Genomic DNA, 13,282 nt, shown 5'->3' on the forward strand with positions numbered 1-13,282 from the left:
CTTACAAACAATATAAATAAATCATAATGCTGCAGTTGGCTTCCTTAGCTGATGGTCAATAATCAATAATCTTAGGGGAAGACAATGACAACTTCATTTTCATTCATCTAATTATTAATTATTGGATGACTGAGGACTTACCTGTGAATGGTTTATTGGTGAACTAATTCAGCAAACAGTATTAAGAAGCTACTGTGAGTGAAGTTTTATGCTGGGCACACTGTTTATGTACCTTAAAGGTTGTATAAAAAATATTTCAAATTGTTAAACTGTAGAAGCAGCAGTAGGTGTTGTAACATCAGCAAGCAAACAAACTGGGCTCCATCTTTTCTGTAGACCCTACTATGTATATATCTATTACAGCGCTTGCCATAATATTTAGTAACTTGTTCTTTACTCTTTATGTCTCCTCAACTGACACTTTTTTCTGTAGAGGTGAAATATATTTGTTCATTTTTGAACTATCCCCATGGTCAACACAGATGCTGGTGGAATAAATGAATAAGCATTAACCCAAATTCCCAGTGGGCAACACAGCAAATAAATAAGGATGTCAAAATTGCAATCTAATCTTTAAATTTTAAGAAAAGAGTGGATTTTAGGGAAAAAGTGTTACATTAGTAAATTATATATATGCTCATACATGTTGATTAACATTTGTCCTTCATAAACTAGATATCTCTCCTCTTTGATTTTCTAATGGTCTGTACATATCTCTATCTCTGCTCTTACCACATTTTATAGTAATTGTTTATTGTCTGTCTTCCCAGTATTCTAAAGAAAGGGTAAGCCCCCTTGAGGTGGTAAATGTATATTATTCATCTTTATATCACCAAGATTTATCAGTCCTTGACGTACAGACCACCTCAGTAGGTATTCAAGGAATGAATGAACATTGGTGAATTTTCTAGAGGTTATTCATTACATAAAGTCATGCATCGAAAATAAAAATAAAAGATGATTCCACTTGTATGCATCTACTAAATAGGAGATACCAGTTTGTAAGAATTGAACCATATTACATAGTCTTTGTTGACATTTTAAAACTATACTATGGCCATCTGGTGAAAGCTCATCACATTGTTTTGTAGGAGACATCATTATTTCTTCTACTGAGGAGTATTTTTTTTAGCTAAAAGTGACTGATTAGCCTTTAGAATGATCTGATGTATTTCTACTTTAATATGAAGTATTTTTTTTTAAGGGAAAGGACTTGTAGTCTTATACTTCTAGTTTCCTTGCCCTTAGCTCAAAAAACAAAACAAAACAAAAAATCCCCCAAACAAAACAAACGAACGAACAAAAATCTATTCATCTACCAGTCTTTTCCATTTCATAAATGATATAATTATTTGCTAAGAATGAAAATCCAGGAATCATACTTGAACATTTTCTTCTTTTAACCCTCCGGGCCCTCTCCCCATTAATCACTGACAAAGCTCAGTCTATTAGCAGGTCTTGTGGTTCTGACTCCAAAATACATTCTAAATCTGTCAATTTTCACCAATTTTTTTTCTCTTAAGATTCTGTCTTAACTATTACAGTAGCCTCCTAACTTGTCTCACCATTTCATTGGACAGCAGAAGAAAGCTTTGAAATCCATTGAAATCCATCAATGGTTTGCCCTTGAACTTAAAATAAAAGCCAATCTCCATACCATGTCCTCAGTGCCTTACTTGTTCTGGCCTGCACCAAACTCTTCGCCTTTACCTCTAATTGCCTCCTCTTCTCTATCCCACCTTCAGGTCCCGGGCTTTCTTGCTGTCACCAGATGTGCCATGCTAATTTCCATGCTCATGGCTTTTATGTTTGCTGTTCTCTCTTCCTGGAATAATTTTCTCATCTCTTTAAAATAGCATCCCTGCCCCAGTCATTTTCTATCCCATTGCTCTGCTTCAGTTTCTTAATAAGAAATTAAACTCCTCATTTTCTCATAGTATTTCTTTGTGAGTTAATTTGTTTAATGTCTGTCATCTCTACTAGAAAGATATCTGAGTTTGTGTCTGCCTTGTTTATTGTTGTATCATCAGAGCCTTAAATAATAGCTGCTCACTGAATATTTTTGAAATGATTCAAGGCTAATTCATTGCAGGAAGTGTGCTAGTTTTATGATATGTAGAAAGGGATGGTTAATGCTATGGACAATATACCAGATATATTGAGACCATAAACTCATGCCTTGTTCGTTTGAGGTTTATAGAAAACAAAAATATTATATTTCAGATAATTCAGAATGAAATAAGATTGGTATCCCATGGTAGAAGGCCAATCTAGTCCACTAACGATTTGAGGAAACCTAATTTGTTCCATTAACAATCTATTGAAAAAAATATTTCCTTCAGTTGATTAGATATGCAATCATGTTTATCTTTGGAGATTTGATAGATGGGGGAGCGAGTCAGCTGTTGGGTTTCTGTGTCATTACATGTTATATATCGCTCTAAGACATTGCTTAATTATTGTAATAAACATCATTTGTGCACTGACCTTTTTATCCCTCCAAACGTTTGTGCATGACCTAAGAATTTTCCAAAGTCAATATGAAACATGTGGCCTGACTTTGTCAGCATGATATTGTCGTTGTGTCGGTCACAGACTCCCAGGATGAACGTTACCACACACCAGCCAGCACAGGAATAGAAAAAGTTCTTCAAGGCCTAATCAGTTGAAAAACAATAATACAACAATAACACACACACATATAAAATGAGCAAATGCATTAGTATCAGAGCTAGTGGTAGAGTATGATGAAAAGCAAACTGACATAATGAAGAACCACTTCTACATCTCAGTTGAGGGAGAGGTCTGATTAAATAACTGGTTCTTGATATGCTACAGAAGAACGTGAAGCAATCTGTTCTTTAGCCTAATGAATTTTTTTCACTGAAACTGGGAAAATATCTCTTTCATTCAGGTGGAGCTATTTTTCATACTTTACTACAGAGGATTTCTGGTGGGATTTTTTTGATGTCTCAAATATATGATGTTGGATGATTTTTTTCAAGGTAAAAGAAGAGGAACAATACTGCCTATCCCTAGAGAAATTTAAAATATTAAGTTTTAAATTTCTTATTACAGAAAAAGCTATGTTGAGGTATTTATAACATTTTATGTTTATCCTTGCAAATAGGTTGATGTCCAAAAGTGTTTTGGTACATTGTATATCAATGAATGAATGCCTGTGTGGGTGGAAGGAGATTACCACTAAGTTAGCTGTGGCTTGTATTTCTTTAATGAGCAGAAATGTCTTGCCAAAATTACTCTTTGTTTTTAAAATGGTCTCCTGGATATGCATAATTTTCATCAATGATGCAACCATGATTGTGACCATGGTGTAGCCATGAGTGATTGTTATGGGTCTCCTTGAATGATATGGCTGACTTGCTGGAGTGGGAGTCTACATCACGAGATTACATGCCAGGACACTTTATTTCTAGGTATATCCTAAGTGTCTAAGTCACTTAATTTGTCTGTCTATATTTTCTTTCCTTATAAAGTGAAGATAATAAAATTTGTTTACATCGTGGTAAGTGGAAACACCTCAAAAAATCTAACCCCAGGGCTTTGTGCAAAACTCAAGTTACAATTTGGGGAATGGTTATAAAATAGATTTTAAGATAATCTCTATTTCTTTATTTGGCTCCCCAAAGACTACTTTTCTCTACTCCAATGTCACAGAAATCTGGAATAGATGAACTTTTGTCTCTCTCTAACATGGCCCCTGCTAGTTAGGGTACTGAGGTATTTATTAGAATGAGGGCATTTCAGTGCTCAGGACAGTTCTGAGCAAGTCTCATGCTGGCTCTTATTGTGTCTTTGTGTGAATTAATATAAAGGCTCCCCTTCCTCTGGGTGGACCCAGATGTACCAGTTCAGGCCTTGGCAAGTGGAACAAGGCGTGGCTCTTACCAGCTCACCTTCTTTGCTGGGAGCCCTGGTTTAGGGCAGAACCTGCACAACTGTACACTGCAGCCTAAATGCCAGGATGAAGTAAAGTGGGAAAAAAATGTTTGCAAAGAAAACAGCATATTTTATGAAGTTCTGAGATATAAAAAATTAAAACTCTATTATGCATTTTGCAAACAATGAAAGAATAAGGTATAAAAAGTAGAGCTTAGCAGAAGGAATGCAAAGGAGGGAGGGAGATTTATAGAAATTGGAGATTGTGTACACAAAGGCAGAGGTAACTTGAAGGAAGTAGTTTCAGGGAATATCATATCATGTGAGATTGCTATAAAGAGATGCAGCTGAGCAAAGAAAGTCTTTATTGATATCCCAGAATTTCATCCAGAAGGAAAAACAAATAGTTTTTTTTTTTTAAATTAAGTTAATATACCATTTAAACTGGGTCATTGTTACTAGGTTGAAGACTGAGTGAACTTGAACTCAGGGTATACTTAATTTACTTTTTCATAAGTCAGAATATCTAATGAACCAAAGCATATTCTTATTTAAGTACTTTATTTAAAATTCTCTCCTGTAGGACAAACCTTTTCATAATCCGCCCTTAAGTGGTTGTGCTGACTGAACCACTTTTTGATTGTATTTTCTTTCAGTGGCCCTATCAGTCCAGAATGCTGATGGATCTTTGCTAGGGTTACAGCATCAGGCACCATCTGTACCAATCCTGGTTGATAAAAAAAAAAAGATTGTGGAAATAATTCTTTCTTCACAGGATGAGGGATACTTAGGAAATCTAAGTAACAACAGTTGCCAGCACTACTTGGATTACCTTTTTTCTTTGCAAATTTTCTTTTCTGAAGGAATCTTATCTAGATGGCCTGCCTTCTAATTTTTCCTAAATTCTGGGGAGCAATGAGGCTACTTGTGTTTTGATCAGATGTATCAGAAACAGCTTTAATATTTTTTCCGGAACTACAGGAGAAAGCCAATCTAGATGGTCTCATAAAGACCTCACTAATTCACTAAATTAGTGTGTTAATTAACATATGGCTTGTGCATTCATTTACAGTTTGAGAGAGGACATTCAAACTTGTATAACAGGTTTCGTAAGCAAACCAAATACAATCTCCATAACAGATATTTACAATATGTTATAAAAATCAACATTTAGGTTAAAAGCTTCACTGTTAAATGTTCCATTTCTGGGAATGAACAAAATAAGTGCAGGAAACATGTAGAGAGCAGCCTGTTCCTTCCTTCTCAGAGAACATTAAAGAGAAACTATGATAATAATTTTTAAAAGGGCACATATATTTATTAAACCTCTGTAGGACCTTTGCCCCATTGGCCATGCATCCATCAAAGGCTTCTTTTCACTGTGTAAACATTTTCAAACCTTTTGATTTTCATTCTGTATAGAATAATAGTTTAACTCAGTATTTAAGGACTAATGTCCACAAAACAACCTACAATGTACAGTTTTGTAAATAGGCATTGAAAGAAATTAAAGTATACAATTTCTAATTTCTACCATCTTGATAATTCCAAGAGTTTCAAACTGGAATGCCCAAAGGGACCAGGGACACAAATATAACTACATGAAAAGAAAGAAGGCTGAGTTTTTAAAATCAACTATTTCATGGTTACCTTAAAAATATTCAGATTAGACAACAACAAACAAGTAGATCGCAGTGATGATAAATGAAACACTTCTCTGTGTTGGATTTGGCCAATTGGGAGCTAGTTCCAGCCTTAATCTCCCTTAATATCCAATAGCCCAGTTGTGATCATAAGGCATCTACATCGCTGGATCAGAATGAAACTTAAACATGGAGAGTAGGAATTGAATGCTGCAAATATAACCTCTAAAACTTTTATGTTAAAAAAAAAAAAGAGAGAGAGAAACTTAAACTTAACACCCCAGAGATAAATCCTGGCTCGTGGGCATATCCTTACTATCATTAACACTTCTTCCTTCTCTCTCAGCTGGATGTGGCTCTTATGCAGGTTTTTTCATGTGTATTGAGAGAGCGAATGTAAAGCATTACATTTAGTAGTAAAGTAATTACTCTGGAGGGGGGTGATTTCTCTTTCTAATCCTGATAATTTCCCTCATTTTTTTCCAGTTCCTCCATATAACACTTCCTAAAGGAAAATCACGTTCTATTTGGTCCCTGAGTGTTTCATTGCAACCTCATATCTAATTGTGCTGAAATTAGGACTTAGATTATTGCACCCTTTGGATACTGTGCTGTAACAATATTGGTTACTTTTCAGACCACATATGTCATTAGGGAGCTAATCTTTGTTAAGTCCTGTCATTTTTCATAAGCCTTGCATTGCTGACTACCCAGAAACCTTGTATCTAATTTATAACAATCATGGTGGTTAAATTCTGCCCTTTAATGAAAACCACAAATTACATTTTATACATTTTAAGCTAGTATGTATCATATACCTTTTAAATACTTCTGACATAATTCTATGCAAATTGAGTAGTATTTTACAGTTCCATTCTTATAGTCCTCTAATGCAGGGTTTCTCAGACTTTAATGCACATAGGTATCACTTGGGGATCTTGTGAAAAGGTAGGTTCTGATTCAGTAGGAAGTGAGTGAGGCCTGAGATTTGAAATTTCTAACAAGCTCTTAGGTGATGTCAATACCGCTGGTCCATGGGTCATACTTTAAGTAGCAAGGTTCTTAGGAACAAAAGTTTTTAAGGTGGTATCATATGTCTCTCAAAAAGGAGTGCATCAGAAACACCAGAGGAGCTTTTTGCAATCGCCAAGACAGGGCTCCCCCTGCCCGCAGTGCAGTGCCTGATTTAGTACCCTGGTTGGGGCCTAATTATACCTGCTCCTCCAATTTCCTCAAGTAATTTTTATGTCAATGAAATTTGGAAACCAGCAATGAAATAAATTATATTCTTTTTTTTTTTTTTTTTTGCCCTGATAGTCTTTCCCAAACTCCTAGGACATACGAAGTAGTCATGAGAATTATAATCAACAATGATGTTGATAAAGTTATTTAAACTTCTGGCCTGGAGCACACTCTCCCTAAGGGCCACAAATCTGTTTAGCCCCTTTTAGTATTCCCTGCCTAACTTAGTGGCATTTCATGAGAATACTAGATATTCAGTAAGCCTTGGAACCTGATTAAAAATGGAATCTGATCTAAAAGTGACATTTGCTTTAATGATCTCTATTTTTCTTGAAGAAGTATTTTGCCGGTATCATGCATCTGAAATCTTACAACTATAGAAGATTGCTGGTAGATAGGGGGGAAGATTAACTTGTTTGTTTTATGAATCCATAAATTTGGGCAAATATATAGTCATTTTTGCTAAATCATTTTATTAATTTTAAAAGATTTAGCCTCTGTTACATTCTATGATTATAAATTGAGAAATGAGTAGATGGAATTGAAGAATTCCATTCAAGTCAGTGACGTATTCAATTTCTGAAGTAATGTTGATCCATGTGACATCATAAAGCTCAGCTTGACTCATCTAGTTTTATTCTTACACTTTCAGCATATTAGGCTATGAAAGCATTAGGTCACTTGTGAGAAAACAGAGTAAAACTCAAGGAATAACGATCTCAGAGTAGCAATGATAAAAGACTTTCAGGAGCTAGAGCTTTAGAAAGGGTTCAGGGGTGGGACACTTGGCATGGAAGCGAGAGCCCGATTACAAGAATCAAAATAATTAGGTAGTATGACAATAGAGTGATCTTGAAGTTCGAGTTGCAAGTTAAACTAACTAGGAGATGCTTCCATGCTCAGCTTCTAAAGTCTCAAGTCACATCTGGCTGGGGTAGGATCTCAGAAACTGGAGGAACAGGCAGTGACAGTTTTTCTTTTGTGACGATTGGTTTAAATTGTAGTTCCACCCGAATTAAAAAAAAAAAAAATGACTACATGGTTCTAGATTTCTCTTCTAGTTTATAACTTTTTATCTCTTTATTTATGCAGGTGTATCTGCTATAATTTGTACCAATTAATTTAACGAAATTCTAAGTGACAATGACCACATGTAAAAAAGATTATAAGATATCTTAGGAATTATTTCTTCAATTTATCATGATTATAATTAAGTATAACTTTTATATCTGATGTTTTGGTAACAATTTGGGTGGACCACTGATGTTATTTTCATTGGAAATGTGTATAAATGTTATTAGCTTTCCATATTAATGTCCTGACTTTTATAAGGGAAAGAAATGCTGGAGTATGTTCAAAGTTTACATGTATGGTCATTTTTAACTGTTGATATTATACTTCACTCAACAGCTTTTTAAAAATTAAATGCAGGTTTGTAATGTATTTAGAATTTTCAGAACTCCTGTAAGCATTTACAGCTTTATGAAATTTGTTTTAATAGGCAACGGATGTATTTTTTGAATGAGTAGGATTTTCTGTTATCTTAGGAAAAGAGAAAAAAATAAGAGTTAGTTATTAATGTAACTAAAACACAAAAGAATATCACAGTTAACATTTGGGTTGTCAATGACCTAATTAATATCTAAAAGGACATTATGCTTTATGTAAATTATTTTGGCTTAGTGTTCTTGAAAATAATTCTTTTTTAAAAAGAAGAATGACTATAGTTATTTGGATTTTAAAATTTATAGTCCAAAATGAGTGCTGTGGAAAGTTTGGTGTCATATTACCAGTGAATGTATGAGATAAATAATGTAAGTCAACCCACTTTCTAATCTGTACTGACCTTGGCCTTTTCCTGTGGCTAAGCATCTATAAATAATCATTTGCATATCCAGGCCTTCCTGCAGCCAAATATTGTCCATCACTTGAATAATCTGCAGAACAAGCATATCCTGACGAAGATCATCTCCGACCTATTAAAAACAAAATTTTAGACTCTGGGTTTCTCTTTGAATTCCTTTAAAAGCTTTCAAACATGGCATATGTCATTTCTTTCCTTGAATAAATTTTTGGCTTGACTTAGGATGGTTTCAATTGTTTTATTAGCTCCAAGAGTACCTTGTGTTTCTGATAGAAGATCAAAGAAAATGAGAACTTTCCATTAAGTGACTACAGAAACTTCAGCCATCAAATTAGAAGCTGCTTGGAATGTTGATCCCTGATAATAATCTTTCAATTTATTATCCATGTGCCATGTCTTAGACTCAAAGTTTAGTGAAGGGAGGCTGGATGAATGTTTATCCAAATTTCAAATTCAGCCAAGAGAGAGCTAAATCAAACATTGTTTTGTATGCCATAAGTGTATGCACTGATGTACAGTTAGAATATCAAGAACTTCTTGACTGTGAGGATAAATAGCATGCATATGATTATCAGACTTTGAATTATTGACTTCTCTTATTATGAAGGCAGTTAAAAAGTTTTCAGAGTAAAAGGCCTTTGATAAAAATAAGAAATGATAAAGGGGTGATTTTTCAGCATAGGTGAAGGAAATGGAATATGTCCAAAACAGTATAGTTCTATGCTTTTGAACTAATAAGTTAGTTTTCAAAAATGTTTTCTAAATTACATGCAGAAAATTATGCCAAGATGAGATTCTGTGTGTTTTTTTCTCCACCCAAAATGCAACGTCATGAGACCATTAATGCTTGAGGTTAAATAGGTCAAAGCAAAAGTATGGGTGTGCTAATATTTGTTCTCAAAAATAGAATCCACTGGAAAAAAAAAAATCACTTTGAGACCTCGTTATCTGGTTTGGCTGAATAATTCATTAAATTAACTGGATGGTTGGCAAATCTTTACTTTTTATTTACAGTTTCTTCTTTAGTCCCTCTTTCTCACCTGACAATTAACCGTTTACTATTTTCCCATGGGACTTATGATAAAGCTTGGTGTGGCCCATATTTATATTTTATTTAAAAAGAAGAAAACAACCCAAATTACTAAAGAAGTAAGTGCTTGCAGATAAGAATTTTATGTTAAATTAATTTATATAATTTGAGTTTCAACTAATTTTGAGTCTTAATTTAGTATTCAGGCCAAAATAAAACTTTCTCTCTCGGGGCTCAACACACAATCCTTTTTTTTTTTTTTTTTAGTGCTACTCAAAAGTGATCAAATAATTTTGTTTATTGAATTATGTTTTCTTAAGTTTTGCACTGAAGGTTCACTGGCTTTAAGCCAGTAATGTTTGATTTATTGCTAATCATAATTTTGAATGTGCTATAATCCCGTAAAAATGCAAAATCAAAAATAACTGAATCATCTGTGTTGTTGCCAGAGGAAAATAACTATAGTAATTTTTTTGTAAGTAATAAATCAATATTTTTACCTATGCAATCAATTTGATGTTTTAGGAGTTACTGTACCTTAAAAATGATGCTGATGTTTTTGCCCATTGGATTAGCATTGAAGAAAGTAATCTTCAATGGGAAAGCATTAGATATGAAATATGAACATGCCTATAAAAGGAGAAGAGAAAAATGGTGAGCAAAATAAAGCAAAAAGAACATTTTCCCTATATCCATGGCCCCCTGCAGAATTTGTTATTTGAGCAAATATAACACATATGAATAATCTTTACACTTTGGAACAAAGAAACTTATTTATTAAAAACAAAACAAAATAAAACTTTAGTCTACCAACCAAAGCCTTTACTTGAAAAATGAAAAACGAGCTTTTTGGCAGGTTGTAAATCTTCAACTATATTTTTTCTCACTGAGCAGTGGCGATATATTGGGAATTTGAATAAACTAAGTAGTTTGTAGGTATTGTGCTTATGCTAGTTGGTTAATTTCTAAAAAAAAAATACAAATGCTGTTTTTAAAACTTTATTTTCTTTTAATTATTTCTGCCCTACAGCATACTTTAAGGAAACATGGTTATAGAGTTAAGAAAGCTCTGAATGAGTTCAAATTTGGACTCTGTAATTTACTAGCTATAAGACCTTGAGCAAGTTACTTAAATGTTTACATTTCACTGTCAAATGGGTATAACAACCACTACCCCATACATTTTGTAATAGATATATGAGCTAATGAATATAAAAACCTTTTACACTAATCAGATTAGAAAAATTAATGCATCCTTTTACTCTCTTTGTTAATGAAAATTTTCTTACCTTTACAAATAAGAGTACAACATGTATTTTCTCTTTTCATTTCTTCCAATTACACTTCACATTTCCATTCTCAGCTTTACAACATTGAGTACTTTCCATTATACTTTCCTTATTGCTTATTTTCCTTTTATGTTCTTACAATTGTTTGAGTGTTAAAAAGCTTTGTGTCTTTAGGCTATTAGAGCATTTATGTTGACAGAGAAGAGTACGATCAATACTAAAGAATGGAAAAGGATTTGATACTTTCAATTTACCAACTTAGTTAAATATGACATCCATACATATTGAAGGATCAGTTTGAATATCATTACTTCTGAGAAGTCTTATATCAGTAGAAGCTGAGAGGAAAGGATCTATTTCTTAACCTATCAGCATAAATCTCAGCTAATCCTGTGGCAAACAGAAACCCTTGCTTATTGAATCAATTTGAGTTTTATAGTAAATGGGTGAGGCTGCTTGGTAAGTAATGAATTCTTACTGCAAGAATAAGTCAATCAAGGAACATATGACCTTCTATCATGGTTTTATGAAATCTTGTATTAGGCCAAAAATGAGTCTAGATCAGTGGATTTCAAATTCTATTCATTCAATTCCTGACATTCTCTTTGAGGCATCACAAGTCTGGGGGAGAGAAAAAAGGCAAAGGGAAGCCGAAGGCAAGGCTTAGCTCCTCTTCTTAATTACATCACTCAGAGCTATTTTGCTTTCATTGTTTCATAGTCTGGTTTTCATGTGCAGTATATTTTTTGAGAGTCATGTCAAAAATATATTCAACAACTAGTATGCACAAACTATTACCTATATGCTAATAGAGAGACACCATATTCACTCTCAAAGAGCCTAAAAAAAGTTGGTATGGAGTTATACACATGTGCATTAACTTGGAAATAATTTACAAGGCATTTTATCACAATCGAATGAAGAAGCATTTGAAGAAGAGAGCCCTTCAGAGATGAGCTGGATTTGAAGACTGTGAGAGACATAGATTAGCAAACAAGTAGAAGAAAATTTTGCTAGTAGAAAAAGGCAAACAAGGAGAGATTAGGATTGGGAGGTCATAAACAAGAGACCAGAAAGAATGAATCAGAGTCTTGGAGGATGATTTAATGTAAATGGTGAGATAGAAGAACTAGAATAGAGAAAGGAAGATGTGACCTATGTTCTTGAGAAGTACACACTAATGAAATAGATTTAAAACATTTCTTTAAAAATAAAAACTTATTAGTAAATGAAATATCTAGTCCTTACTTTCTCAGGAGTGGAGAGAGAAGTCTCATTTCCCACCTGGTCCATTCCTTGGTGATTCACAGGGAAATAGGAAATTTTCCATTGTGACAAAGGTGAGACTTCTTCTCATGAAGAAAGCTTAACTCAAACTTAAGACCTTTGCACTCCACCCTGGAGATCCAGGCTTTAAGAAATGGACTGAACCAGGCCTGAGTACTTCTTTCCAGTGTAGTTCACTAATGGTAATTAAAATAGAATGCTGACTGTGAGCTTTCCCATACTCACTACATTAGTAGGGCTTCTCTCCAGTGTGAACTGTCTGATGCATGATAAGCTGTGAGCTGTCACTGATGGCTTTCCCATAGTCATTGGATTTGTAAGGTTTCTCGCTAGATGGGTTTTCTGATGTACTATAAGATTGGCACTATAACCAAGGATTTTCCCATACTCATCACATTCATAGATTTTCTTACCAGTGTGAATTCTCTGATATATAATGAGATGTGAGTCTTGATTGCATGTTTTCCACATTTATAAGGCTTTTTGCTTGTGTGAAGACTGTGACATGAAATAAGACATTTACTCAGACTAAATGCCTTGCCAGATTGTTTTTCTCTGGTATAAATTTGCCATAGTTCTGACTGAAGTTCTGACTGAAGGACTTTCCACAATGCCTACTTATATGTACTTGTTCCCCAGTGTAGAGGCTCTGATGCCAAATAAGACATTTATTCTGCCTGAAGGCCTTACTGTGTTTATTCGGCTCATAAGGCCTCTTCTCAGTATAGACCCTCTGATGGTTGACGAGGTTTCCATTGGAACAGAAAGCTTTCCCACACTCATTCCAGCTGTAAGGTTTCTCACCTGTGAAGTGCCTGATGATGGAAAAGGATTTTACTCTGAACGAAGGCTTCCCATACTCATTACATTCAGAAGGCCATCCCCCATTAGAGGCTGTCTGATGGTCACTGAGTAGGGAACTCTGAGTGAAGGCTTTTATAGCTTCATTATGAAGTTTCTCCCAATTATGGAGTCTCCTATATTTAATGAGATGAGAGCAGGGATAACAAGTCTTCCCACACTCTCT

General features: G+C 34.3%; 1 protein-coding gene across 3 annotated transcripts in view; it reads right to left on the bottom strand.

The window, feature by feature from the left end:
* Positions 1–13,282, bottom strand: part of PIK3C2G (phosphatidylinositol-4-phosphate 3-kinase catalytic subunit type 2 gamma) — a 274,730-nt gene that overhangs the window by 94,505 nt on the left and 166,943 nt on the right. For all 3 annotated transcript variants that reach the window (XM_023538251.1, XM_011372935.1, XM_011372934.1), the window contains 4 exons: positions 10,217–10,309; positions 8,632–8,761; positions 4,491–4,627; positions 2,488–2,657 (listed from right to left, as the gene is read on the bottom strand). In XM_023538251.1, coding sequence (XP_023394019.1) covers positions 2,488–2,657; positions 4,491–4,627; positions 8,632–8,761; positions 10,217–10,309 — 530 coding nt within the window. The remainder of the gene's footprint in view (positions 1–2,487; positions 2,658–4,490; positions 4,628–8,631; positions 8,762–10,216; positions 10,310–13,282) is intronic.

Source organism: Pteropus vampyrus, unplaced genomic scaffold (assembly GCF_000151845.1).
Source record: "Pteropus vampyrus isolate Shadow unplaced genomic scaffold, Pvam_2.0 Scaffold216, whole genome shotgun sequence".
NCBI classification, from domain to species: Eukaryota; Metazoa; Chordata; class Mammalia; order Chiroptera; family Pteropodidae; genus Pteropus; species Pteropus vampyrus.